The 26,938-nt window shown below is 42.5% G+C and overlaps 1 protein-coding gene and 2 non-coding genes across 3 annotated transcripts; 1 reads left to right on the plus strand and 2 right to left on the minus strand.

Annotated features, from left to right (window-relative positions):
• Positions 1-10,565: 10,565 nt before the first annotated feature.
• Positions 10,566-10,640, minus strand: Trnas-cga (transfer RNA serine (anticodon CGA)). The gene has a single exon. It is a non-coding gene; the product is annotated as a tRNA-Ser (tRNA).
• A 177-nt stretch (positions 10,641-10,817) lies between these two features.
• Positions 10,818-10,892, plus strand: Trnas-cga (transfer RNA serine (anticodon CGA)). Its single transcript has one exon. It is a non-coding gene; the product is annotated as a tRNA-Ser (tRNA).
• Positions 10,893-21,961: 11,069 nt separating this feature from the next.
• LOC126199644 (uncharacterized) lies at positions 21,962-24,540 on the minus strand (the record flags this gene model as incomplete). The annotated part of the gene is made up of 2 exons (XM_049936570.1): positions 21,962-23,014; positions 24,298-24,540. Coding segments are annotated over 2 exons (1,296 nt in total), but the record flags the coding sequence as incomplete, so codon positions are not given.
• Positions 24,541-26,938: the final 2,398 nt, after the last annotated feature.

A 26,938-nucleotide genomic window follows, 5' to 3' on the forward strand; every position in this document is an offset into this window, starting at 1 on the left:
TCCCTACATGCATATGAATTTTAGCTGAATGCTATATCTTGCGGTTTCTTCGTCAGCTTTCGTACTGCTCAAATCTCTGACACAGCAGATTGTTTCTCCCACTTGTCGAAACCGTTCTTAGAGTCTCTCAACTTTCCAATTCTACGAACACTGAGCGTCAGTGAAGCAGGACTGCAGGAAAGTGGTCAGAAGGGCCGTCGTTTACCGTAGCATATGAAGGAAACTTCTTTCGATTTGTATCCGAGACTCCAACACCAACATGGATAAGGTTACGAATAACAAGTAATGAAAGAAAATAGTCAGATCAGTACATTACCAACACGATTACTTTTAATAGAACTAACGAAATCCTGTCAGTACGTTCAATGCCAATCAGTTTTTTCCTTTTTTTTATCCAGTGGTGTGTGAGTTTTGTAAGCCACAATCTTCGGCCAGAGACTGTCTATGTAGTTCTGATACATTCTCTGCACGAGTACCGTCATTTATTTATTTTTAAAGTTCCGTTAGAACATATGAGCCAAAACTACTCTTACAGCAGACGGCTCACTAATTAATTTACACGCTGCCGAAAAAAGTAATTAGAAATTTTTGTAAAAATGCGGAAATTTTATACAAGGTTCAGAAATGGTTCCAATGGCTCTGAGCACTATGGGACTTAACATCTGAGGTCATAAGTCCCCTAGAACTTAGAACTACTTAAACCTAACTAACCTAAGGACATCACACACATCCATGCCCGAGGCAGGACTCGAACCTGCGACCGTAGAGCTCTCGCGGTTCCAGACTGAAGCGCCTAGAACTGCTCGGCCACACAGGCCGGTTTGATACAAGGGATAGGGCATTGAAATAAGTAATACATTACACTAAAAGTCTGTAAAATACTGCATGAGTTTCATAACAGAATAAAAGTAACTTGATATAAGAAAATCTTTCGACTTATATTTGATGTTTTGTTTAGTGTTCGCACGCTTTAGTTTTGCTTGAAGACCACTGAAAACAGAGACTGCGGATTACAGCATCATTTCTGAATACTGTTCAACAAAGTGTTATCCGACTGAAAACAGTTCTTTTGCCTAGAGTACATTCAGTGAATGTTGCAGATCATGAGAATGCGTTCATGCCACACACCAAAAATTAATGGTCAGCCCGAATAACGCGAACTAACGCAGCGTTCTTTTATAACTGATTTTTCTGGGCTGAGAATAGTCTTTGCGAACGCTTAGAGGTCCCCAAAAATATGATACCATAAGACATGGCACATTTCTCGCCTGCCCCTCAATCCTGCGAACCATGGGTCTTGATGCGAAGTGATGAGTTGTGCGCCTCAAAACGCAGACTGTCTTACTGAAGGTACGACCGCGTCGCAACGGCCTTTGTGGAGAGGACCGATGAAAGTGCGGTTTCTGAAGAGGCACAGCAACCTGCCCTGGCTTTGTGTCATTAGCCAGTACAGTCATTATATACCGTGGCTTGCCCGGAAGCAAGGGGGAACTACAGCCGATACATTCTCAGGGGACATGCATGGTTTAATCGCGGTAACATCAGCATACGTAAGATATCCTGGTGGTAAAATAATCCCCCATAAGTGTTCCCGGTGAATTGAATTCATGAGTATGTAACCAACTAGTTCTTGGCGGTTAGTCGAGGTACATAGCACCACATTTCTACGCACAGGCCACTTAATTTCCGTCATTTATGGTCTGGTGGTTTGTTAGTGCTGAAATGTCGCCCTACAGAGCCCAGGTGTGTTTCATCAGGTTCAAACCAGGCAAATTTAGTGACCAAGACACTAATGAGAGTTCACTATTACGCTTCTCAAAACACTGTAGCACGCCTATGGCGTTTGACACGGACAGTGGTCTTGTTGTGAATGATGCCATCGGCGTCGCGGAAGACATCAAACGTGAGGGGATGCAGGGACTCCACAGTGATGTTCACGTACTCCACAGCTGTCATGGTACCTTCGATTACTGCCACAGGTCCCATGGAGGCCCAGGTAACTCTCCCCCATAGCATAATACTACCACCACGGGCCTACATCCATGAAGTTGTGCATGTGTAAGTTATTCATCTGTGGTTATCATGTAGGCACCTTTTCAAGGAGTTGATCATTTTAAATATACAGTCACAATACATATATCTTCTAATGAAATTCGCCATAAATAATCCATCGACGTTTGAGGAGAACAGTGGTATCCATACCTACAACACTAGAGGAAAATAAATTTTTATTATTCATTATATTATTGTTTCAAAAATGAGATCGACAGGAAGTGCAAAATGGCTAAGCAGGGATGGCTAGAGAACAAATGTAAGGATGTAGAGGCACATATCACTAGGGGTAAGATAGATACTGCCTACAGGAAAATTACAGAGACCTTTGGAGGAAAGAGATCCATTTCTATGAATATCAAAAGCTCAGATGGAAACCCAAATCTAAGCAAAGAAGGGAAAGCAGAAAGGTGGAAGGAGTATATAGAGGGTCTATACAAGAACGATGTGCTTGAGGACAATATTATAGAAATGGAAGAGAATGTAGATCAAGATGAAATAGGAGATATGATACTGCGTGAAGAGTTTGACAGAGCACTGAAAGACCTAAGTCGACCATGAGTAGACAACATTCCATTAGAAAAAATGGCTCTGAGCACTATGGGACTTAACGTCTGAGGTCATCAGTCCCCTAGAACTTAGAACTACTTAAACTTAACTAACCTAAAGACATCACACACATCCATGCCCGAGGCAGGATTCGAACCTGCGACCGTAGCGGTCGCGCGGTTCCAGACTCTAGCGCCGGCCGGCGCATTCCATTAGAACTACTGACAGCGTTGGGAGAGCCAGGCCTAACAAAACTCTACCATCTAGTGAGCAGGATGTATGAGAGAGGCGAGATACCCTTAGGCCCCAAGAAGAACAAAGTAATTCCAATCCCAAAGAAAGCAGGCGTTGACAGATGTGAAAATTAAGGGATTATCAGTTTAATAAGCCATGGCTGCAAAATACTAACACGAATTCTTTACAGACGAATGGAAAAACTGGTAGAAGCCGACCTCGGGGAAGACCAATTTGGATTCCGTAGAAATGTTGGAATACGTGAGGCAATACTGACCCTACGACATAGCTTAGGAAATAGATTAAGTAAAGGCAAACCTACGTTTCTAGCATTTGTAGACTTAGAGAAAGCTTGTGACAATGTTGAGTGAAACACTCTCTTTCAAATTCTGAAGGTGGCGGGGGTAAAATACAGGGAGTGAAAGGCTATTTATAATTTGTACAGAAATCAGATGGCAGTTATAAGAGTCGAGGGGCAAGAAAGGGAAGCAGTGGTTGGGAAGGCAGTGAGAGAGTGTTGTAGCCTATCCCTGATGTTATTCAATCTGTATATTGACCAAGCAGCAAAGGAAATAAAAGAAATATTCGGTGTTGGAATTAAAATCCATGGAGAAGAAATAAAAACTTTGAGGTTCGCCGATGACTGTGTGTTGGACTGTGTGTTGAAAGGAGGATATAAGATGAACATCAACAAAAGCAAAACGTGGATAACGGAATGTAGTCGAATGAAGTCGGGTGATGCTGCGGGAATTAGATTACGAAATGAGACGCTTAAGGTAGTAAATGAGTTTTGCTATTTTGGGAGCAAAATACCTGATGATGGTCGAAGTAGAGAGGGTATAAAAAGTAGACTGGCAAAGGCCAGGAAAGCGTTTCTGAAGAAGAGAATTTTGTTAACATCGAGTACAGATTTAAGTGTCAGGAAGTCTTTTCTGAAAGTATTTGTATGGAGTGTAGCCATGTATGGAAGTGAAACGTGGACGATAAATAGTTTAGACAAGAAGTGAATAGAAGCTTTCGAAATGTGGTGTTACAGAAGAATGCTGAAGATTAGATGGGTAGATCACATAACTAGTGAGGAGGTATTGAATAGAATTGGGGAGAAGAGGAGTTTGTGGCACAACTTGACTAGAAGAAGGGATCGGTTGGTAGGGCATATTCTGAGGCATCAAGGCATCACCAATTTATTATTGGAGGGCAGCGTGGAGGGTAAAAATCGTAGAGTGAGACCAAGAGAGGAATACACTAAACAGATTCAGAAGGATGTAGGTTGCAGTAGGTACTGGGAGATGAAGAGTAGCATGGAGAGCAAAGGATAGAGTAGCATGGAGAGCTGCATCAAACCAGTCTCAGACTGAAGACCACAACAACAACAACAGCATATTATTGTCAGTCATTGGATCAGGAAGGATTTCAATATTCAGCAACCAAAATTTTTAATCGTTTTCTTAGTACTGTAAAATGTCGGGCAGGTACCAAAGCAAGTTTTAAATCTCACCCAAAATGATTTCTCCTCGACAACTCCTTCTAATCCATGCACTAATTCCTATTTAAAATTTGGTTGGCTGTAAAATAAAATATAATGAAATAAAAGTTGGCATGGGCAAGACCAAAAAGTGATGTGTTGATTAATGTTAACACTGATCATGTTTACGTATACCTGTAAACTGACTCGCTAACTGACTGACTACTCAGCTGTTCGCCTGAATGGTGGCACATTCTGACGCATTTGGTCCGGTGTATCAACAAACGAGGTTCATCCGACCGGGCGACGCATTCCCGTTGATCCGCAGGCCAATAGCGACGATCCCGTGCCCACAGCGATTGTAATTGACGACATCCTTCAGTCAACATAGAAACACATAGGTTCGTCTTTTGTTGCACAGTATGTTGAAAATCTACGCTGGGTGGTGTCTTCCGAAAATCTTGCACCAGTGCTGTACTTTGTCGTTAGGTTTGCCACACGTCCTTGCCTACTGCGCAAGCCTGCTACTCCGTGTTCTGAGATGAGTCGTGGATATCCAACACCTTGTCGCCTACCTGTGGCCTCACCTTCCTTCAACCATATTCCGTAGGTGCTCACGACAGTAGCACGCAAACAGCTGATCAGCACCGCCGTTTACGAGGTGATCGTTCAAAGGCGTCAGGCCATAACAGTCTGCCCTTTGTGAGAGTAGATTTTTGTCAGTGGATTTCCCCATTTGGGACCCGTGATTAGGTGTTCGTCTCTCTTCCGCTAAAGTGTTGCCACCTTGCCACCTTGAGGGCTTTCCTCCTAAATTTTGGTGGAATCAGCTCCCTTAGAGGGGAATATAGGGGGATTAAGTGCTTCAGAGGGAAAAATACGAGGGGAGCATGATTTGTGAGGAATTCTTTGGGTTTTCTCGAATATGAATAACGCATGTCGATTAAAAAATTTGTAGTCCCAGCTTACACCGATGTATTTTATTCCTGATTTTTAGTTGGCAGCGTTCCTTTACGACCGCTTCCGCAACCGAAACTGTTATTGAACTGGGGATTACCCCGATTGCGTACAGTCGGGGGCTTCAAAGAGAGTGTATGGATCAAATGAGTAAGTAGCAGTCAATCAGTAAAGAGGAACGGTACAGTGAAGCTTGTGAACTGATGTTTGAAAGCGTTTTAAGTGTGTGTATATATTAAGTGAAATGACATCAAGGGACAAAAAAGTATTTCCAGAGATACACCGAAACGTGACAATCACATCCCTTGCTGAAAGGTACGTTTATCTCTGTTTTCTTTTTTATATTATGTGCGTAGCTGAACAGTGACGATGTTATGTACCTTAGCTTGTAGCCTATTTGGTACGATTTACATCTTAATACGTCATGCGGAAATTAATGATTTTTTAGAGAATATTAAAAATTACTATTTGCCCGGAATGGAGTTTTCGAATTAATGCATGAGTACGTCGATCAACAAGCAGAGTTTTAATGGAAGGTTTCGTCGTTGAAAATAAATACTAACTACTGATCTCTACCTAGTATTTTCCCGCAATGGATTTTTGGAGTGAATGCATGAATACATAGCTCGACTTGTACAATATTAACGGAAGATGTCATCGGCAAAAATAAATACTAATTACTGCTCTCTATATGTTTCATGCATGTTATAAGGAGCTTGCTATTAATTAGTAACCTACCTCCCTCTTCGTTGCTTTTCAGGCTGGATTGCCACTGACCCATCCGGTCAAGAATGTAGAGCTTATTGTAAATAGTGCCATTCTACGATTAAAGCTCATAAAAAGGATCTGCTAGATAACGCAAAAAGTAAAAACCGCCAAGAAAAACTTGAAATGGAAAAATAGCAATATCATGCTAAAAAATAAAACCTCTTGAAATCAAGAACTGTATTAAAAGGGCAGACTTAAAAGTTGCCATTCATGTTGCTCACCACTCCTCCACTAATAGTGTAAATCAGTTACAACTGCTGCCAATAATAGGTCCTTCAATTTCTTTGCAGGTTTGAAAGTACATCACACAAAATGTACCATGATAATTAAAAATGTGAACCGTGCTAGCGTGCAAGAATATTTAAGAAATGATCCGTATTCTTTAATTATTAATAAAAGTACAGATGTAACGAATCAAAATCAGCTTTGGATTTTGCTTAGGTAGCTTTCTGATTTGAAGAAGTGCATTATAACTACATTGTATTGCATTCTGCAATTAACTGCTCGTGATGCCCCAACCATTTATAATGTCCTGAACAAGAAACTGGAAACGATGTTTTAAAAGTGGAAGACTTGATGGGAACTGGGATTTATGGTGTAGGTGTAATAGAAGGAGCCCATAGTTTCGTAACTGCTCTTCTGAAAGAAATAGTTTCTGACTTAATTGTTTTTAAGCGTGTTTGTCATTCTCTTTACCTTTGTGCAAAAAAGCTGCTGCATTCTTTCCATGGTAATTGTAATTCCTTATTAGAGAAATGCACTGTTTGTTTTCTTACAGTCCTAAGAGACTGGACCAATACAAACTGCTTTATCAGACTATGATATCGACCTACCATCCCAAAAAAGTTAAATGATTCTCTGGTACACGTTGGCTAGCTATGTATTCGGCTATTTATTTTGAAGATCACCTGATTCATACTTTAGCCTTGTACTTGGGTTATAAATTCCAGTATATGGCACCAACTCTCAAGCCAGAAGGACCTTCCGGTGTCTTTGAGAGGTGCAAGAAGTTGGTAGTAAAATATTGTAGGGAATTTCAAGGGCAATTGCCAGAAAATATAGCACTTTGGCAAAAGATGACTGTACTTCATCCTTCTACTGCAACTTCCCAATATAGACAAGGTGCTCTTCCACTTTCTCAAGCTCTAGATGTCCAAAGATAAATGATAAAATGGGTGACATCGCCTCAGAATGGATAGCCCAGCCAAACATTGTAGGTTTCGGGATGGAGGTTCCATAAGATATATACACAGCTGGTGGTGATGTCCTATTTTGGGATGTTGTCTACTTTGCAGCAGCGTCACTAACATTGTCTATATCAAATGCTGCAGATGAACGTGCATTTCCAATATTCTCTTGCGTAAAAAAATAAAATCAGGAGTTGGCGCTCTGTAGAATTAGTAAATGCTTCGGTAACCATTAGACATCAGTTAAAAGACAGAACATGTGTTGTACTCGTTTTGAACCATACTCGAAAATGCCGAAGAAGTTCAAAATATCCATGTATACGACAGAAAAAAAAAAAAAAAAGGAAAACGTAGAAGTTCTGGAAGACCTGGAAACTTGTGGAGGCTACCTGCTTTCTTTGTGGACTACGTAAAGAAAAAGTAAATGCAAGTTGTTTAAAATATTATTAAAATTATTGTTACATAATACATCATCGGAACTTGTTGCTTACTCTTGGAAGCGACAAAAGAGAATCGAAACACCTCAGATAACTCAGAAGGAATGCAACCACGCAATTCTCTTGAGATGTGTACCTACCATTAAGATTTCCTTCGATGAAATAGGGCCCTATAAATGTGTCGTCCATAATCACACACGACACATTCACCGACGACGGTATTTGATGTGCAACTTGCCACAGCCAACATGGATTTTCAGTTGCTCAATAATGCATGTTGTACAAATAAACATTTCCATGGTTAGTGAATGTAGCCTCGTCAGTAAATAAAATCGAATTAATAAATGTGTCATCCTTTTGAATCTGAAGTTGAGTCCATCGGCAGAATCCAATGCGACGCGTACAATCCGTACCAGTTAATTCTTGGTGGAGACTGATATGGTAAGGATGATATTTATGGCGATGCAGATTAGGAACAACACTACTCTGGCTCATGTCAGATTCCCTTGCGATTTGACGCGAACTGACTCAAGAATCTCGAACCACAGTGGCAAGAGTACCAATTACCGTTTCCTCTTTAGTAACGTTCCTTTCCCGGATAAGTTTCCGATGCGTTAAAGATTCAGTTGTTCTCAATTTATCATACACATGTCTAAATGTACGACGGGTAGGGTGATTTCGTTGAGGATATCTTTCAGAATATAAGTCTCTAGCTCTCTCTGAATTTCGTAGGCATTCTCTGTAAATGAGAAGCATATCGACTTGTTTCTCGAAGGCACACATCATTCCCATTCGTCCGATCCGACGATACTAGTCTTACCGTTCCTTTTACTGTTGCATTGCGAAACCGCCGAATGGTGTTTACATGTCAATGGCACGTTAGATTGATACGCCGTTTCGGCGATTATTTACTATTTGCACGATATACGAGAGAGAATTGTCAGAGCATGTGCTTCGATAAGTGCCGAAGTGATAAGGAATGCCACTCAATCCATAATAAAAAGAGTGCAACACTGCATTGATACCAATGGTCATCACTTGGAACGGCTTATGTAAATGGACGTTCATACCACCCTTTTGACCTCCGTTGACCTTCAAAGTCCTTACTGTTACACATCACTCGATTCGTCTCGATAGCAACTATCAGAAAAGAAGTACCAAAGTATAGCGTCCCATTAAAAAAAAATTGACCATATCTATGAAGCGGTCTCACGTAGCAACAAAAAACCAACGTCGTATTATGGCCCCCATTGCCCCATGCAGCTTTTGTCCCACAAACGTTTCAGCTACTATCATACTTTCGGAGATATTCTAGGAGGCAATAGTTAGTGACTCACACTGTATGTTTTCCAAAAATTGACACACTGTTTTCGGAGAGAACCGTCATCAGTTCTTATAAAACGAAAAGTTGGTTCGCTCCTGTTACGGACATCTCGAAGTTGCCTAACTAACATAATTATGATCGCGTTTTGCAGGTCTTCTCCGTCTCATCATCTGGCCTAAAATGGCTCTCTAATGATGCTTAAGGCGAGAAAATCATCTTGACGTACTCTCAGGATGTATATTTGCCATTACCCGATCATATGGACAATCCGAATTCCTTAATTCTGTATACAGAAATTTAGAGAGTCCGTCTACATTGCACCATTTTTTTAAATGACCGTTTTCGGTTCCAATAAAATCATCCTCAGATCTCATTGTATGGGTTACAATAGGAACCAGTCCGACGGGTTAGTAATAATTTGAGAATTCTTATTATGCAGCAAATTAGTCATTTTTTATTTCCTAAAATGATAGTGGGTATTTACTAAACGTAGAGAGTACTCAAAACAGATAATTCTTAGTATTTATAAATAATTCTGCATGGCGATATGATATTAAAGCGGCAGCCATTAAGAAAATAGCCGAGAAAACTTTTAGTCGATCCCACGAGTAGTTTTAATGCTGTGACGTGTGGCACGGATTTAACTATGACCTACACATCGCAATATAAATCACGGAGGTGCCGTGTTCGTCCGCCGAGAGATTAATTCAGCTCAGTTCAGTATCAGTCGTAGTGGATCTAGAGGGATTAGCGACTTGTACGTGACAGTTGGAAATGGTGTGGGCAGGTCGATTATGTTGGCACTCCATTGCTTGATAATTTTAAATAATACTTTCTTCTGTGTGTTTACTGAACACTGTAACTCATAAAACTTAAGAAATATTAAACAGAGGTAAAGTGGTTAACATATGGTGTCCTACTACTGACATAATATTTTGAGCTTCACATTAGAGAATCTCATAAAGCAATGAAGTGCGGACAATGGTAAGTGAAAACAAGACGAAGGTATATTTTACTATAGTTGAGAATGATTCATCTGTGGTAATACAGACTACAATGTTGGAAAGTTCGTTGGTATTTGTAGCGACAGACTACTTGCAATCAGAATCTCTGGGTAGTACAGTCCGCTGCAAGATGAAAATTAAATCATCATGCAACATCGGCCGGTCCCTGTATTCCTAGTAGTTTTTCAGTTCAACGTCACATTAGTTTTGGTTGTTCAGAACGTGGATTAGGTTTCGTTTGTTTAAGAACGAGATATTACGTTGCATGCGAGTCGTTGGGATTGACACGTTGATCTAGTCGTGGAGTGTATCCTATAGTTTAAAGTGGCTTAATGTAACGAGAGACTGATTTCATTATGAGACTCATAAAAGCCAGCCAAAATTCAGGAGAAAAACGTACGACTAACCTCTTTAAAATGTACATTGCAAACAATGGACGTCATCAGAAGCAGAACACAGCTGTACATTTCTAAGCATTTATTATTGCGACTGTAGATGACACACTAGGCGTTTCGGTACGTGCCTAAATAGCCGACAGCAAATGACTAACAAATGAAGGAACCAAACTTCCTGGCAGATTAAAACTGTGTGCCCGGCCGAGACTCGAACTCGGGACCTTTGCCTTTCGCGGGCAAGTGCTCTACCAACTGAGCTACCGAAGCACGACTCACGCCCGGTACTCACAGCTTTACTTCTGCCAGTATCTCGTCTCCTACCTTCCAAACTTTACAGAAGCTCTCCTGCGAACCTTGCAGAACTAGCACTCCCGAAAGAAAGGATATAGCGGAGACATGGCTTAGCCACAGCCTGGGGGATGTTTCCAGAATGAGATATTCACTCTGCTTCGGTAGCTCAGTTGGTAGAGCACTTGCCCGCGAAAGGCAAAGGTCCCGAGTTCGAGTCTCGGCCGGGCACACAGTTTTAATCTGCCAGGAAGTTTCATATCAGCGCACACTCCGCTGCAGAGTGAATATCTCATTCTGGAAATGAAGGAACGTTAGACGTTAAAACACAAAGCAAATAAACTACAGTCACGAAATTGGTGTTGAAAACAATATACAATAAACGCTACTGTAAGGACTCACGCAAGACTTAATATCAGGAATGGACATCAAACCGTCGACCATTGGACTCACCTCTAGATGTAACCGAAAATTTTAGAGAAAACTGCAGGTCACTTGGACTTAGCTCCCCAATCATACTGTAATCAATGGTGAAGACTTTAATTATACAACAGTCAATTGGAAATTGCTGTTTTTTTAGTGGTGGGCGTGACAAGACATCCTGTGAAACACTGCTGAATGGCTTTTCTGAAAACCACCTAGAACAGATGGTTCGGAACCCAACTCTGGTCTACTGGCAACAAACAGAGCTGACCAGTTTGAGGATGTCCTCAGCGAAACTGGTATCAGTGACCACGACGCAGTTGTGGCAACAATGATTGCGAAGGTATTACGCGCAACTCAATACCTGTAGAAAGATGCATATATTCAAAAGACTACGTATATATAAAAGGACAGTTTCACATCTTAATGAGGAACGTGAAGCTTTTATCAGAGGACAGTAACATGTAGAGGAACTACAGTTCAAATTTAAACGAATAGTTGACAGCCCGTTGGGTAGATTTGTACGCAGTCGAACCGTTAATAATGGCAGAGCCCCACATGGTATACAGTCACTGTAAAGAAATTTATGAAGAAACACAAACTACTGCATGATATGTTAAAACAAAGCAGAGGGTTATAGACAGAGATGATGAATGAAACGCGTTTGGCTGTCAAGAAAGTAATGCGTTAAGATTTCAGTGACTTCCGCATCAGAAATTCGTCTACTGATGTTTTACAAAAGCCAAAGAAAATCTTATCGTATGTAAAGGCTGTTAGCGGCAGCAAAGTTAATGTCCAGCTGCTCGTGGATGAGACAGGACCTCAAATTGAGAGTAGTAAAGCAAAAGCAGAAATGCTTAACTCCATTTTCAAATGTTCCTTTACAAAGACAAGCTGGAAAAACTGTCCTATTTTAATCTTCGTACTACTGAAAACTGAGTGAAATAAGTGTTTCTGTCAGTGGTGTTGGGAAACAACGGAAATAGTTAAAATTGAATGGTTCAAATGGCTCTGAGCACTATGCGACTTAACTTCTGTGGTCATCAGTCGCCTAGAACTTAGAACTAATTAAACCTAACTAACCTAAGGACATCACACACGTCCATGCCCGAGGCAGGATTCGAAACTGCGACCGTAGCGGTCACGCGGTTCCAGATTGAAGCGCCTAGAACCGCACGGCCACACCGACCGGCGTTAAAATGGAATTAAGGCCCAAGGCCACATGAAATCCCTATATTCTATTATACTGAATTTGTGGCTGAGTTAGCCCTATATTTAACTATAATTTATCGTTGCTACCTCCTATCAAAAACTGCACCAAGTAATTGGAAGAAAGCATAGGGCACATCCGTTTACAAGATGGGTCTTAAAAGTGATCCACAAAGCTACAGTCCAGTTTCCTTGATACCGATTTGTTGTAGAATCTTGGAACATATTATAAGCTCAAACATAATGAGATATCTCGAACACAATGACCTGCTCCATGTCAAGCGGTATGGATTCCGAAAATATCGATCATGTGGAACACAGCTCACACGTTTCACATTGACCTAAGAAAAGCGTTGGATCAAGCCAATCAGGTAGACGCAGTATTTCCTGGTTTTAGTAAAGCATTTGACTCAGTACCATATCTACGCTTATTAGCAGAAGTAAGGTCGTATAGAGTATCAAGCCAAATTTGTGGCGGGATTGAGAATTAAGGAGGACGCAGCAAGTTAAATTCTACATCTACATCAACATCTCCATAGATTTTCAGCACGCCACCGTACAGTGCGTGGCGGAGGGTACCCTGTGTCGCTACTTGTCATTCCCTTTCCTGTTCCACTCGCAAATAGAGCGAGGGAAAAACGATTGTCTCCGTATGTCCGTGGTCCTTTCGCAGAATGTATGTTGACGGCAGTAGAATAGTTCGGCAGTCAGCCTCAGATGCCGGTTCTCTAAATTCTCTCACCAGTGTGTCTCAAAAAGAAAGTCGTCTTCCCTCAGGGATTTCCGTTTGAGTTCCCGAAGCACGTCCGTAACACTTAGGTGTTGTTCGAACTTACCGGTAACAAATCAAGCAGCCCGCCTCTGAATTGCTTCAGTGTCTTCCTTCAATCGGACCTGCTAAGGATCCCAAGCATTCTAGCAGAACTCAAGAATAGGTCGAACCAGCGTCCTATATGCGGTCTCCTTTACCGGTGAACCACTCTTTCCTTAAATTTTCGCAATAAACCGAAGTCGACCATTCGCCTTCCCTACCACAGTTATCACATGCTCGTTCCACTCATATCGCTTTGCAACGTTACGCCCAGATATTTAAACGACTTGACTGTTTCAAGCAGGACACTAGTAATACTGTATCAAAACATTACTAGTTTGATCTTCCTGCCTATTCGCATTAACTTACATTTATCCACATTTAGGGCTAGCAGCCATTAATCACACCAACTGGAAATTTTGTGTAAGTCGTCTTGCATCTTCCTACAGTCACTCAACTTCGACACCTTACCGTACACCAATGCATCGTTATCAAACAACCGCAGATTGCTGCCCACCATGTCCGGCATATCATTTATGTATAGAAAGAACAACAGCGGCCCTATCACACACCTGGGGCACTCCTGACGATATCCTTGTCTTCGATGAACACCCGCCGTCAAGGACAACATATTGGGTCATATTATTTGAGAAGTCTTCGAGCCATTCAACGTATCTATGAACTTATTCCATATGCTCGTACCTTCGTTAACAGCCTGCAATGGGGCACTGTGCCAATTGCTTTCCGGAAATACAGAAATATGGAGAGATATCGACATGTAACTTTTCCTCCTATCTATGTAATTATGTAGTTATGTAAATCTCAATTCGTTCGAGCAATCAATCATTCATAATAGGAAACACAATCATAACTCAGTCAATCAAAATGATTCAGAAATTTTACTTGTTAGAATGAAATCAGGCGATGATTCTTCTTCTCTGCAGGCTCGTGCTTTGCGGCAGTCTGCTAATCTGTACAAATAAAATGCCTCGTATTTTTGGGAGCGTTGTATAATCAGTCTGGAAACCTCAGATCAAGCGGATATTTGGTTTTGATGAAGTTTAACCTTCCGAAGAAGTAATGGAGCTCTTGGATTATTAAATGCAGGTTCTTATCCAGTCTTTCGGAAGTTCCCTTCTGATTAACAACTACGCAATATATCGATGAATATCATTAATTCTCAAATGTCAAATACACACCTTTTGTATGAAGGAGCAATCTATATATATTTCCCTTTTAATCGTACAATTTCGTATCAGTTATCTTTTGTCATAAATCTCAATATTCAGATTACAATTCTTCAAACAATGCTCAGGCTAATCGGCACGAAGATAATCTCGGAAGCTTTTTCTAACAATCACCAGAGAGAGTACTACAAAGAATAATTATGCGCTCATGGCATAGCTATTGTATGAAACTACTTTGCGCATGGATTCTGCGAGTATGAAGATAGAAAATAAGTAAATGTCATTCAAGGGTAGAATTGTATCAGAATAATTCATCGAATACAAAGAGATATTACAGACAGATGTAGAAGTAACTTCGGGTGTGTCCCAGGGAAGTGTTGTGTATTAATGACTTTGCAGACAATATTAGTAGTAACCTCAGACTTTTTGTAGATGATGCACTTGCCTATAATAAAGTACTGCATGCAAGGAGCTGCATAAATATTCAGTCAGATCTCGATACGAATTCAAAGAGGAGCAAAAATTGGCAACTTGCTTTAAACGTTCATAGATCTAAAATTGTGCACTTTATAAAATGAAAAAAAACAAGAAACGTAGTAGCATATAAGTATCACGTTAATGAGTCACAACTAGGATATCGATGACTCATATAAATACCGATGTAACATTTTGTACGGATATGAAATGGAATGATCCCATAGACTCAGTCGTGGGTAAAGCAAGTGATAGACTTCGATTTATTTGGTAGAATTTTGGGGAAATGAAATCAGTCTACAAAGCAGATTGCTTACAAGTCACACTTGCGACCCATCCTAGAATCTTGCTCAAGTGTATGGGGTCCGTACCAGACAGGACTAACAGGGGATATTGAACGTATACAGAGAAGGGCAGCACGAATTAACACTTGTTTGTTTGATAAGTGAGAGAGTGTCACGGAGATGCTGAAGAAACTGGACTGGTAAGCTCTTGAAGATAGACGTAAACCATCCAGAGCAAAAGCCTACTTACAAAGTTTCAAGATCAACGGCTTCAAATGATGAACCTGGAATATACTACAACCCCATACGTATCGTTCCCATATGGATCGTGAGAACAAGTCTAGTTTAATTACAGTGCACACGGAGGCATTTAAACACTCGTTCTTGCCGCACTCCATACATGAATGGAGCAGGGAAAGACCGTATTGACTGGTAGAGTGGAAGATAACCTTTGCCATGTACTTCACAGTGGTTTGCAGAGTTTAGACGTAGATGGAGACTAATGACACATAATTTTTTAATTTGACCTCATCCACATGACAACTCTCCAAATAACACTTAAGTGTTTGGCAGGGGAGATGGAATTACTTTCAGACTACTCTTCAGCCGACCCATACTAGACCAGCACTTGGGAAAAATGCAACGAAAAATGCACTTGTTTTAATGATTATCATCATCCCAACTCTCCTGTTCAAATGGCTCTGAGCGCTATGGGACTTAACATCTTAGGTCATCAGTCCCTTAGAACTCAGAACTAATTAAACCTAACTAACCTAAGGACATCACAAACATCCATGCCCGAGGCAGGATTCGAACCTGCGACCGTAGCAGTCCCGCGGTTCCGGACTGCAGCGCCTAGAACCGCAAGACCACCGCGGCCGGCCCAACTCGCCTGCAGTATCCGTGACACTCTCTCCCCTATTTAGCGGTAACACTAAACGAGATGCCATTCTTTGAACTTTTTCGATACCCTCCGTGAATCCTATCTGATACAGATGCCATACCTCGCAGCAGTACTCGCCAAAGGGAGTGGCAAGCGTAGTGTAGGTAGTCTCTTTATATTTGTATCAGCTTCTAAGTGTTCTGCCAACAAAAACCAGTCTTTTGTTCGCCTTCCCCACAATATTTTCTTTGTGAAGGTTCTAGTTTAAGTTCCTCGTAACTGTAATTCCTAGGTATTTAGTTGAACCGACAATCTTAATATTCATGTGGTTTATCCCATAACAGAAATTTAACGGAAATTTTTTTGTACTCACGTGGAGGAAGGGCTTCACACATTTTGTTCTTTATGGTTAATTGCAGTTTTTCGCGCCTTGCCGGTATCTTGTCTGCGTCACTTTGCATTTCGTCATGATCTTCTCATGACATTACTAGAAGGCTAGCAGCAGCTGCTTCTGTATGGCGTGCTGGATTTCATTTTTGGCTTCTTCGAACTATTGTTGTCAAATTGGCTACGAGGCGTTTTCCAACTGTTGTTCAGTCAAATTCCCCGTCACATTCCCCTTAACGTAATCAATAATAGCATAACGCAGCGCTTTGGTTTCACAAAATGCCACGTTCGGTACCATGTACACTTCGTTTCACGTTAAAATTTGTTCCCTACATTATAACTCTCGAAGAAGATAAGTCAAAGGCTCTTTACGACTGGTTACGTTCGTTTATAATGAACAATGTTCTTATTTCATAGGAATAACTTTTTTGAGGATGTACATCATGAGTTACTGGTGGTGCTGTTTTTTGTAACTAAATGTTCTTGTCTGTTGATACACCGTTGGAAAAATAACAAAGTACGGTCAATAATAAAGTAGAAATGATGCGAAAAACTGTATTGCAAGTAGAATTTATGAGCTAACCGAATCAGATAAATGTTAGTATAATTTACAACAATGTTGGATAAACTGCAGTCTTAACCATTATCACTGATTATTTTGATAGCATCTGAACTACAAAATGAGTTCGAAACTTGAAGATTTTTGCGTCTCATTTTTGAAAGTGTACATAAAAGAGAAATGGTTCATGGTTCCTCCAAAAGTCGTATTTGGTTTACGTGATCCACGATCTGATCCCCTAAAAACATTATTCTGATTATACAATTAATTTATTAACAGCTTCAAACTTTAATTCCGCCAGTACCTCGTCTCCTACCTTCCAAATTTCACAGAAGCTCTCCTGCGGACCTTGCAGGAGAGCACTTTCCCGCAAAAGCAAAGGTCCCGAGTTCGAGTCTCGGTTCGGCACACAGTTTTAATCTGCCAGGAAGTTTCATATCAGCGCACACTCCGCTGAAGAGTGAAAATTTCATTCTAGAAGCATCCCTCAGGCTGTGACTAACTCATGTCTCTGCAATATCGTTTCTTCCAGGAGTGCTAGTTCTGCAAGGTTCGCAGGAGAGCTTCTGTGAAGTTTGGAACGTAGGAGACGAGGTACTGGCGGAATTAAGGCTGTGAGGACGGGGCATGAGTCATGCTTGGGTAGCTCAGTTGGTAGAGTACTTGCCCGCGAAAGGCAAAGGTCCCGAGTTCGAGTCTCGGTCCGGCACACAGTTTTTATCTGCCAGGAAGTTTTATATTAGCGCACACTCCGCTGTAGAGTGAAAATTTCAGTCTAGCTTCAACCTGATCTTTGGTTAAACAAAGAATTAAAAAGTGATAGGTGCGAAATAAGTATAGTTTAAATGGATTTAAATGGATAGATCTACAGTAATCGATGATAGTGGATCTCCTGACTAAAATATAGTGCTTATGAGGAATCTTATGGGAACGATATTATCATTAGGTTCCTAGATCGTACTCGTTGTTTAAGTTTTTTTCTAATGAAACCTCGCCGGTCGGAGTGGCCGAGCGGTTCTAGGCGCTACAGTCTGGAACCGCGCGACCGCTACGGTCGCAGGTTCGAACCCTGCTTCGGGCATGGATTTGTGTGATGTCCTTAGGTTAGTTAGGTTTAAGTAGTTCTAAGTTCTAGGGGACTGATGACCTCAGCAGTTAAGTCCCATAGTGCTCAGAGCCATTTGAACTATTTTTTAATGAAACCTCTCATCTTTATTTTTGCATAATTAATCCTTATGTCCTAGGTGCATGATTCCATGAAGTCGCGGAAATGCTGTGTGGAGTAGTGAAAAGTATGGTAGCAGCTTGTGACAGGTGAAAATGATGTACTAGGACAGACTTCGAACGTGGATCTTTACCTGTCACGAAAAGTGCTGTTACGGAGTGTGATATCCAGATGTGTCACACAGCCCATTACACAATTTCCGTTTGCTAGTCGTTCTCTCCTACTTTCCACACTGTTCAGTAATTCTTCTACCTACCTTCTTGGATCTGATCTCCTGAGAGAAAGCGTGCCGCGTAGAATTAATTACGCACTGCCGAGGAGTTCTTCCTATAACGCATCTTGAATCCTGCAGCTGAGTATACACTGCTTTGAAACATTCTGGTAGTGAAGATTTCATTACGGAAACAGTATATAGACTGATCCTAAGGAGAATCCACGTGGATATAGAAAAGTAGAGGATGAATGCTTTTAGTGTCTCGATAGACAAAACGACAATTAAAGTTGCGGCACCAGATAATGTTAAGTATTCACCCACCGCCGTTTTTCCATATAACTCCTGTGACTATGTACAGGGTGTTTCAAAAATGACCGGTATATTTGAAACGGCAATACAAACTAAACGAGCAGCGATAGAAATACACCGTTTGTTGCAAAATGCTTGGGACAACAGTACATTTTCAGGCAGACAAACTTTCGAAATTACAGTAGTTACAATTGTCAACAACAGATGGCGCTGCGGTCTGGGAAACTCTATAGTACGATATTTTCCACATATCCACCATGCGTAGCAATAATATGGCGTAGTCTCTGAATGAAATTACCCGAAACCTTTGACAACGTGTCTGGCGGAATGGCTTCACATGCAGATGAGATGTACTGCTTCAGCTGTTCAATTGTTTTTGGATTCTGGCGGTACACCTGGTCTTTCAAGTGTCCCCACAGAAAGAAGTCACAGGGGTTCATGTCTGGCGAATAGGGAGGCCAATCCACGCCGCCTCCTGTATGTTTCGGATAGCCCAAAGCAATCACACGATCATCGAAATATTCATTCAGGAAATTAAAGACGTCGGCCGTGCGATGTGGCCGGGCACCATCTTGCATAAACCACGAGGTGTTCGCAGTGTCGTCTAAGGCAGTTTGTACCGCCACAAATTCACGAAGAATGTCCAGATAGCGTGATGCAGTAATCGTTTCGGATCTGAAAAATGGACCAATGATTCCTTTGGAAGAAATGGCGGCCCAGACCAGTACTTTTTGAGGAGGCAGGGACGATGGGACCGCAACATGGGCTTTTCGGTTCCCCATATGCGCCCGTTCTGTTTATTGACGAAGCCGTCCAGGTAAAAATAAGCTTCGTCAGTAAACCAAATGCTGCCCACATGCATATCGCCGTCATCAATCCTGTGCACTATATCGTTAACGAATGTCTCTCGTGCAGCAATGGTAGCGGCGCTGAGGGGTTGCCACGTTTGAATTTTGTATGGGTAGAGGTGTACACTCTGGCGCATGAGACGATACGTGGACGTCGGCGTCATTTGGACCGCAGCTGCAACATGGCGAACGGAAACCCGAGGCCGCTGTTGGATCACCTGCTGCACTAGCTGCGCGTTGCCCTATGTGCTTGCCGTACGCGGTCGCCCTACCTTTCCAGAACGTTCATCCGTCACGTTCCCAGTCCGTTGAAATTTTGCAAACAGATCCTTTATTGTATCGCTTTTCGGTCCTTTGGTTACATTAAACCTCCGTTGAAAACTTCGTCTTGTTGCAACAACACTGTGTTCTAGGCGGTGGAATTCCAACACCAGAAAAATCCTCTGTTCTAAGGAATAAACCATGTTGTCCACAGCACACTTGCACGTTGTGAACAGCACACGCTTACAGCAGAAAGACGACGTACAGAATGGCGCACCCACAGACTGCGTTGTCTTCTATATCTTTCACATCACTTGCAGCGCCATCTGTTGTTGAAAATTGTAACTACTGTAATTTCGAAAGTTTGTCCGCCTGAAAATGTACTGTTGTCCCAAGCATATTGCAACAAACGGTGTATTTCTATCGCTGCTCGTTTAGTTTTTATTGCCGTTTCAAGTATACCGCTCATTTTTGAAACACCCTGTACATGGAATGCTTAATGTTTACTTATATGGCTACAAGAATTTTTATTCCAGGCAAATTTTATAGGTTTCCGATTATGGATGAGTATTGATTGTTATTGTGTGCATACTGGTTGATTTCAGAATATTTGTTATCAAAACATCAACTGGAATTTATTATCATCCATTATCATCCATTAGTATAGGTTTCCGATTACGGATGAGTATTGATTGTTATTGTGTGCATACTGGTTGATTTCAGAATATTTGTTATCAAAACATCAACTGGAATTTATTATCATCCATTTATAACGAGTGTGTTACAATTACGGTCTTGTGAAGTGACTAAATATCTCGCTGTTAAGTTCCATAATTATATAATTTTGAATTAAATAAAGATACTGTGTTAATTAGTAATTTCAGTGTGCAGAAATGTTGTTTGTGTCATTGTTGGATTCTTAGTGGCAATTGTGACTTCTATAAGTCGACTGCTTGAGGTTCATTATGATAGTAATACAGTTGTTAATGGGTTAGCGTACTAAAAGAAACTGTAGAAATGTGAGTAGCAGGTACCACGTGAATAAAGACGGTAGCCTGCAGCTGGGTACGGCGTAGGTTCTTGGCACGGCGAGGGTGAAGCTCTGGTGTACTTTGTTAATGGTGGACTGGCAGCGTGCGACTTCACGCCCAGTAGCACAGTTCTATAAAGCCGTCACCTCGAAGTGACGGTGAAGTATTAGATTAGCCGCTAAGGGCTGCTGAAATTTAAACCACTCGCCGAAGCTGGAAGCACGAATAGTCTTATCAAATTGAAACACGACAGGCCGCTGTACAGATCATATTATTGTTCGTGGAAAAAGCAGTATTTCCACTTTTAGTTTCTGGCTTTTACACTGACGGCATCGGTGAGGAATTTTAGTCATAGCTTTGATTTATATGTGGCTACACCTAAATACAAGTTCTATAAATTGCTAGTTCATGTCATGCGTAATAAATTTGCGCAGTTTTGTTTGTATTCGGTTGAACACTTCTAACGAAAGTATTCTAATAATTTTTTTACAAGATGTTGGTAATAAACATTGTCTCTGTTAGACCAGATTTGAAACATTATTCGATGAAAGATGGAAATTTTGACAAACAATGGTGATGGATGATTTTCTAACTTAATCACACAAGCACAGCAAGAGGGCATACTTCCAAGTGTTTCATGTTGGAACAGCTGGGATGAGAAAAGCCTAGCAGCTTTAATTACCTACTGCTTTTTTTCATATTCAAACAATGAACTGCAAATCCTATATTAATTAAATTGACAAAACAAAATTGGCATCACCACCAGGGTATTTTATTCATACTTGTTTTATTTATCGTGTTTACTTCTGAAATTTAAGCTCCTTTTGATATTATACGTATATAGTCGCTGTTTTTTCTGTTGTATGATAATTTTGTTTAAACTTTAATGTGATATAGGTAATTAGTTGTTAATAGGGACAAAGTTTTTTCTTTGATAAACCCTCATTGTCTGGCTTGGAATAGCATTAAAATAATTTGAAAATATTATTTGTAAATTCGTTTTATTGTCAGTCACTTAGTCAACAATGATACAACAAATTTCTCCCAGTAAGGGAGAGCGATCAACAAACATTAACAACAGGAGGGAGGAAAACGAGATCAGTGAGTAAGAATCCACTTCCGTCAAGAATGAGGCTGTGAACTCTCTTTTTCTAATGGATGTGTATGTATTCATCAGTGCCACGTCTGTTTCTGTTTCACCACCCGTGCCCATGTCCACCTCCTCCACCTCCATGGCTACCACCTCCGTGTCCCCAACCACCATGGCCGCCGCCTCCATGTCCGCCGCCGCCGCCTCCGTGTCCACCACCGCCGCCTCCGTGTCCCCATCCTCCGTGTCCGCCTCCGCCGCCTCCGTGTCCACCACCGCCGCCTCCGTGTCCCCATCCTCCGTGTCCGCCACCGCCGCCTCCGTGTCCACCGTGGCCGCCGCCGCCGCCTCCGTGTCCACCGCCGCCGCCTCCGTGTCCCCATCCTCCGTGTCCTCCACCGCCGCCTCCGTGTCCGCCATGTCCGCCACCGCCGCCGCCTCCGTGTCCACCGTGTCCACCGCCGCCTCCTCCGCCGTGTCCGCCGTGTCCGCCACCGCCGCCGCCTCCGTGTCCACCGTGTCCACCACCACCTCCGCCTCCGTGTCCTCCGCCTCCGTGGCCGCCACCGCCGCCTCCGTGTCCACCACCGCCGCCTCCGTGGCCACCGCCGCCGCCACCACTGCCGCCTCCACTGCTGTGTCCCCACTCGTGGTGTTCGGAATGACCTCCCTTCTTCCCATAATCAGAGTGGTGTCCGTGGTGCGAGTCATGACCCCCAGCGGACTTGTGACCCTTGTGGTCGTGGTGGTGTCCTCCCTTCTCGTGATGGCCTTTCTTGCCGTGATGGCCCTCGTGGTGGCCGCCGTGGTAGTGGCCTCCCTTCTTGTGTCCACCGCTCTTTCCTTCATGGTGCGAGCCGTGTTCTCCGTGTTTGCTGTGGTGCCCACCCTCGTGGTGTTCATCGTAAAACTCGTGCTTCTTTCCATACTCGTCCTTCTTGTGCACTGAGTGGCCGCCCTTGGTGCTGTGACCCTTGGAATGCTTGCCACCTTCCCCGTACTTGGCGCCCTTCTCGCCCTTCTCGCCGTAGTGATGTTCTCCGTAGTGACCGCCCTCCTCATGATGGCTCTTCTTCTTGCCTCCGTGGTCAGAGTAGTGTCCACTGTGCCCTTCCTTGTCGTGGTGGCCCTTTGAACCCTTCTCGTGCTCATGGTATCCCTGTTCGTAAAGAAAACATTATCTTTTCATTTATGCTTTCATCGAAAAGGAGGTACTAATTTAAATTTTTTTTAAAAACTATTGGTTCCTCTGAGTCGACAAGTATCTTAAGTGTTAACATTTTTCATATTCTAAATTAGTCAACAGAAGAATTTACTTTAAATAAGGGGTCGAACACACAAATGAAAACTAGCTTGTTGTGGCTGAGGATAAGAGTTAACAGACACAAACACTAAAAAGTACGATCAAGAGACTACCAGAAGTAGAAGCTGCGATGTTTAAAAAGAATTGCTGGCGCTAGAAGGGAGACTAAAGCTCCACGAAGGAAAGATATGAAGACTTTATAGAAGGAGGACACACGTTCAGAAATGCGTGTACAGTTGTGAAAATAATGAATAATAATAAAAGTAGCGTGTTTCCCAATGTTTGCAAAACTTTAATGTGACAGTAACTCGGCAACATCACTGCCACTTTATCCTAACAGCTCTTTATTTGACCTCACAAGGCTGAATCTTATCATTTAATACTTTCTCACTCCAGAAAAGTACTGAGACAATCAACTTGAATTAAGCACATGATGTAGGTATTATCAGCAAGTGGCTGTAACCATCAGCCTTCAGAAAAATTGTATGGAACGCTTTGTAGAACAGATTTTAGCACGACAACAGTTAGATTAAACGAATGAACTGATAAGGTGAAAATCTGTATCAAGTAAGAGACTCTAAATTTTTATGTTCAATAATGCTGGATAAGACGATCGGGACTGAAGTTTCGCTGCAGTGTCGACAGCCCAGTTTCACTTGAGGAATTACAGTGTAGAAAATGTGTGGAGAAGAATCTGTTATATTTTCTGTGTTGATAGTCACCAGTTTTGTTGTTCTGAGTTCACATTAAACTGTAATTTCCCCTGTAAGTTGCTGGGTAGGTAAGATTATAGGTCAGATGAAGGCAAAACCACTACGACGAGGAAAGCACTGTCGTGCTCAAACGAGCCAAAGGGTTCACGAGAGCTTTCCCTTAAGAACACATCTGCCCGTGAATGACAGATCACTTTATGTGATCAGTTATTTGTTCTTCTTCTGTACTGGGAGATGAAGAAGCTTGCACAGAATAGAGTAGCGTGGAGAGCTGCATCAAGCCAGTCTCAGGACTGAAGACCACAACAACAACAACTTTTAAACTGTGAGAAATTCGGTGTACAGGGTCGCCTGCTGGACTCGAGTGGAATGGCCAGTAAGAAGGTGGAAAAAATTCGCATCTCAATCCACGTTCATCAGTCTCACCTTGTATCCTTTGTCACCCTTGTGGCCGTGGCCGCCGTGGTGGCCAGAGTGGTGTTCGTGGCCACCACCTTTCTCGAAGTGGTGTCCGCCGTGGCCGCCGCTGCCGCCACCGCCGCCCCCGTGGCCACCACCACCGCCGCCCCCGTGGCCCCCGTGGCCACCACCACCGCCGCCCCCGTGGCCTCCGTGGCCACCACCACCGCCGCCCCCGTGGCCTCCGTGGCCACCGCCTCCTCCGCCTCCATGTCCCCAGTGGGAGGCGGCCGACTCGAGGTCAGCGGGGGCGGCTTCTTCCTCCTTGCCCACAGTCCGGGCGCCAGCCAATACGGCCACGCAGAGCGCCAGCCCCGCGTAGAGGCAGAGGCGCTCCATCCGCGCCATCACCGACAGTCCAAGGTCTAACAGGCAGCGGCGGTCAGTTCACCTGTAACCAGCAAGTGACGAGAGCTTCATTTAGTTGTCTATATTAGCAATAACGGACATAACTGGGCAGACAAAATCCTTTCTAAGCCTACATATGAAAGATCTCCGAAGTACTGATAGCCACCTCCAGGACACTTCACGCTAATTCTAGATTGATGATGGTCTCAATTTGGCTAGGGACGAAGTCCACAAGTCTCTTCAGTATACCATGTCCAGCGGAAGCTATCATTGGTGACTACATCCTGTAGAGCTACGCAACTGCAGGGATGTCACCTGCTACTTTTGTTTTTCTTTCTTCTTTTTCCTTTTCTCATATTTTTAAGGTGTCAGCATCGTTATAGATCGGATTTGACAGTGCCAGTGGAATTCGGTCGCCGGATGCGCTACCTGACCTCACCCGTCGTCCAACGAAGGAATCGGTATAATAGCTCCTCCGTCCATGAGTGACTAAAATTCGGAAGTGCCAGACGTGCGGCTGGGATTGGGGTCACGTGAAGTCCCTTGCTCGCCATATTGGGTTCACTGTATTTGCGTTAACTTGCGTGTTATGGCAGTACGCCATTAAAAGGCAACAGCGTAAGGATGGTTTATCACAAACGCATCACTCTAGTTAGGATTTGTGATAGTTAATGTGTGTTCGACTGTAAAAGTCCTAAGGAGGTTTCATATAAGGAATAATAAAGCCAAAACAAGCAGCGGTCGGTGTGGTCCTGTGAATAGAGACCTGCAGAAGCGTGTTCTGCAATATTCGATGTTTCATACAAGAGCGTACTCTTTCAGTAATGCCTGTTCCATTTCGTGACTACAGTCTGATTAAAAAACTAAAGAAAGATGAAACTGGTGCGAGTGAAATAACTGGCAATAACATTTGTATTTGACCTTGTCAGAAATATTTGACCATTTTTTCCCGAATGTATCGCGATTTCCGAGGGCGTGGTTAGCCAGAAATATAGGAGAAAAGTTAAAATTCCTGCGAATGAAACGAGCAGCAAGTCATATTTATAGTCTTGCTCGTCATAGGTATTTATCTGCGATGGAATTCTAAAAAGGCTTTCGTAAATTTGGTGGCCAAGAGAAAGATCACACCACACAGCGAGCGCGAGATGTCACGTGACCGGTACCCGATTTCATCGGCGAGCTCGAAAACTGGTTGAGATGAATCGTAATTCACTGGCATGACTTAAGTCAGCGGTGGAAGGCACATTATCACCTGTTAACAGTTCTAAAACTACCACAAGACGCCAAAGCAGCTAGTGCGGTTTCTTAAGGAGGTGACTAACATTTTGTCCGTTGAGATTAATATGCAAAGTAGTGGAGTAACACAGGATTAAGTAACTTGTCTTAGACACGCTAAGACTCTGGTCTCTCGTTCAGGGGTTTCACTGAATCAGATCCCTGTACGAATATTCAGATTCGCATGTCCGAGCTTTGGTTAAGTCGCTTAAGGCAAAACCCGAGATGATACGGTCCATTTCCTTCCCAATACATACTCAATCTGGGATCGTCCTTTGTGTAATGAACTCGTCATCGACGGGATATTAAACTGCAAACTACCTTCCTACTTCCTCGTCTGACACAAAGGAAAGATTCTGTGGCAGTTCTTCAGGCAACCGATTGACCGTACACGACTGTCTTGTCCAGACGAGTGGATCTAGAGGCACCGATTTTTCTGTTCGACTATGGTAAACTCGATGACGCTTCACGTATTGGCACGTTAGAGGATCATGTTAGATGCAGAACTTAACAGAGAGAAGGAAAGATGCTGAGCAAAATAATCATTTTAACTATGCCTTGAACTATACTGTTTTGTTATTTTACTCTGTTATTTGCAGAATTAGAATAACATTTCACAATTTAACCAATTGCAGCCAGTCAGTGATAAAATTAAACTAGTTGCACACGCCGCGTTTAGTAGCATCAGGTGCTTACATTGTGTGGTCATTTTTAAAACGTGGCTGGAGTCAGAAAAATAACCACTGCGTGTTCGGAAACGATTAAGTTGTTCTTTTGAATGTGTCACTGATAGATTTAAAGAATGTACTACGTCAGTTACCATTTCTGCTAACAGAATATAATGTTTTCGCTAAATGGTATTGTTCCCTACAATGAGACACAAGGTACGTAGAATTGGCCACAGATTCCTTTTTTAGCACTGGAATGTGACCCTTTTCGGAGTGTTCCCTGTGACTTTAAACGGAAACAGCAATTTTACGATCAG

The sequence above is a fragment of the Schistocerca nitens genome, chromosome 8 (genome assembly GCF_023898315.1).
Source record: "Schistocerca nitens isolate TAMUIC-IGC-003100 chromosome 8, iqSchNite1.1, whole genome shotgun sequence".
Taxonomy (NCBI): domain Eukaryota; kingdom Metazoa; phylum Arthropoda; class Insecta; order Orthoptera; family Acrididae; genus Schistocerca; species Schistocerca nitens.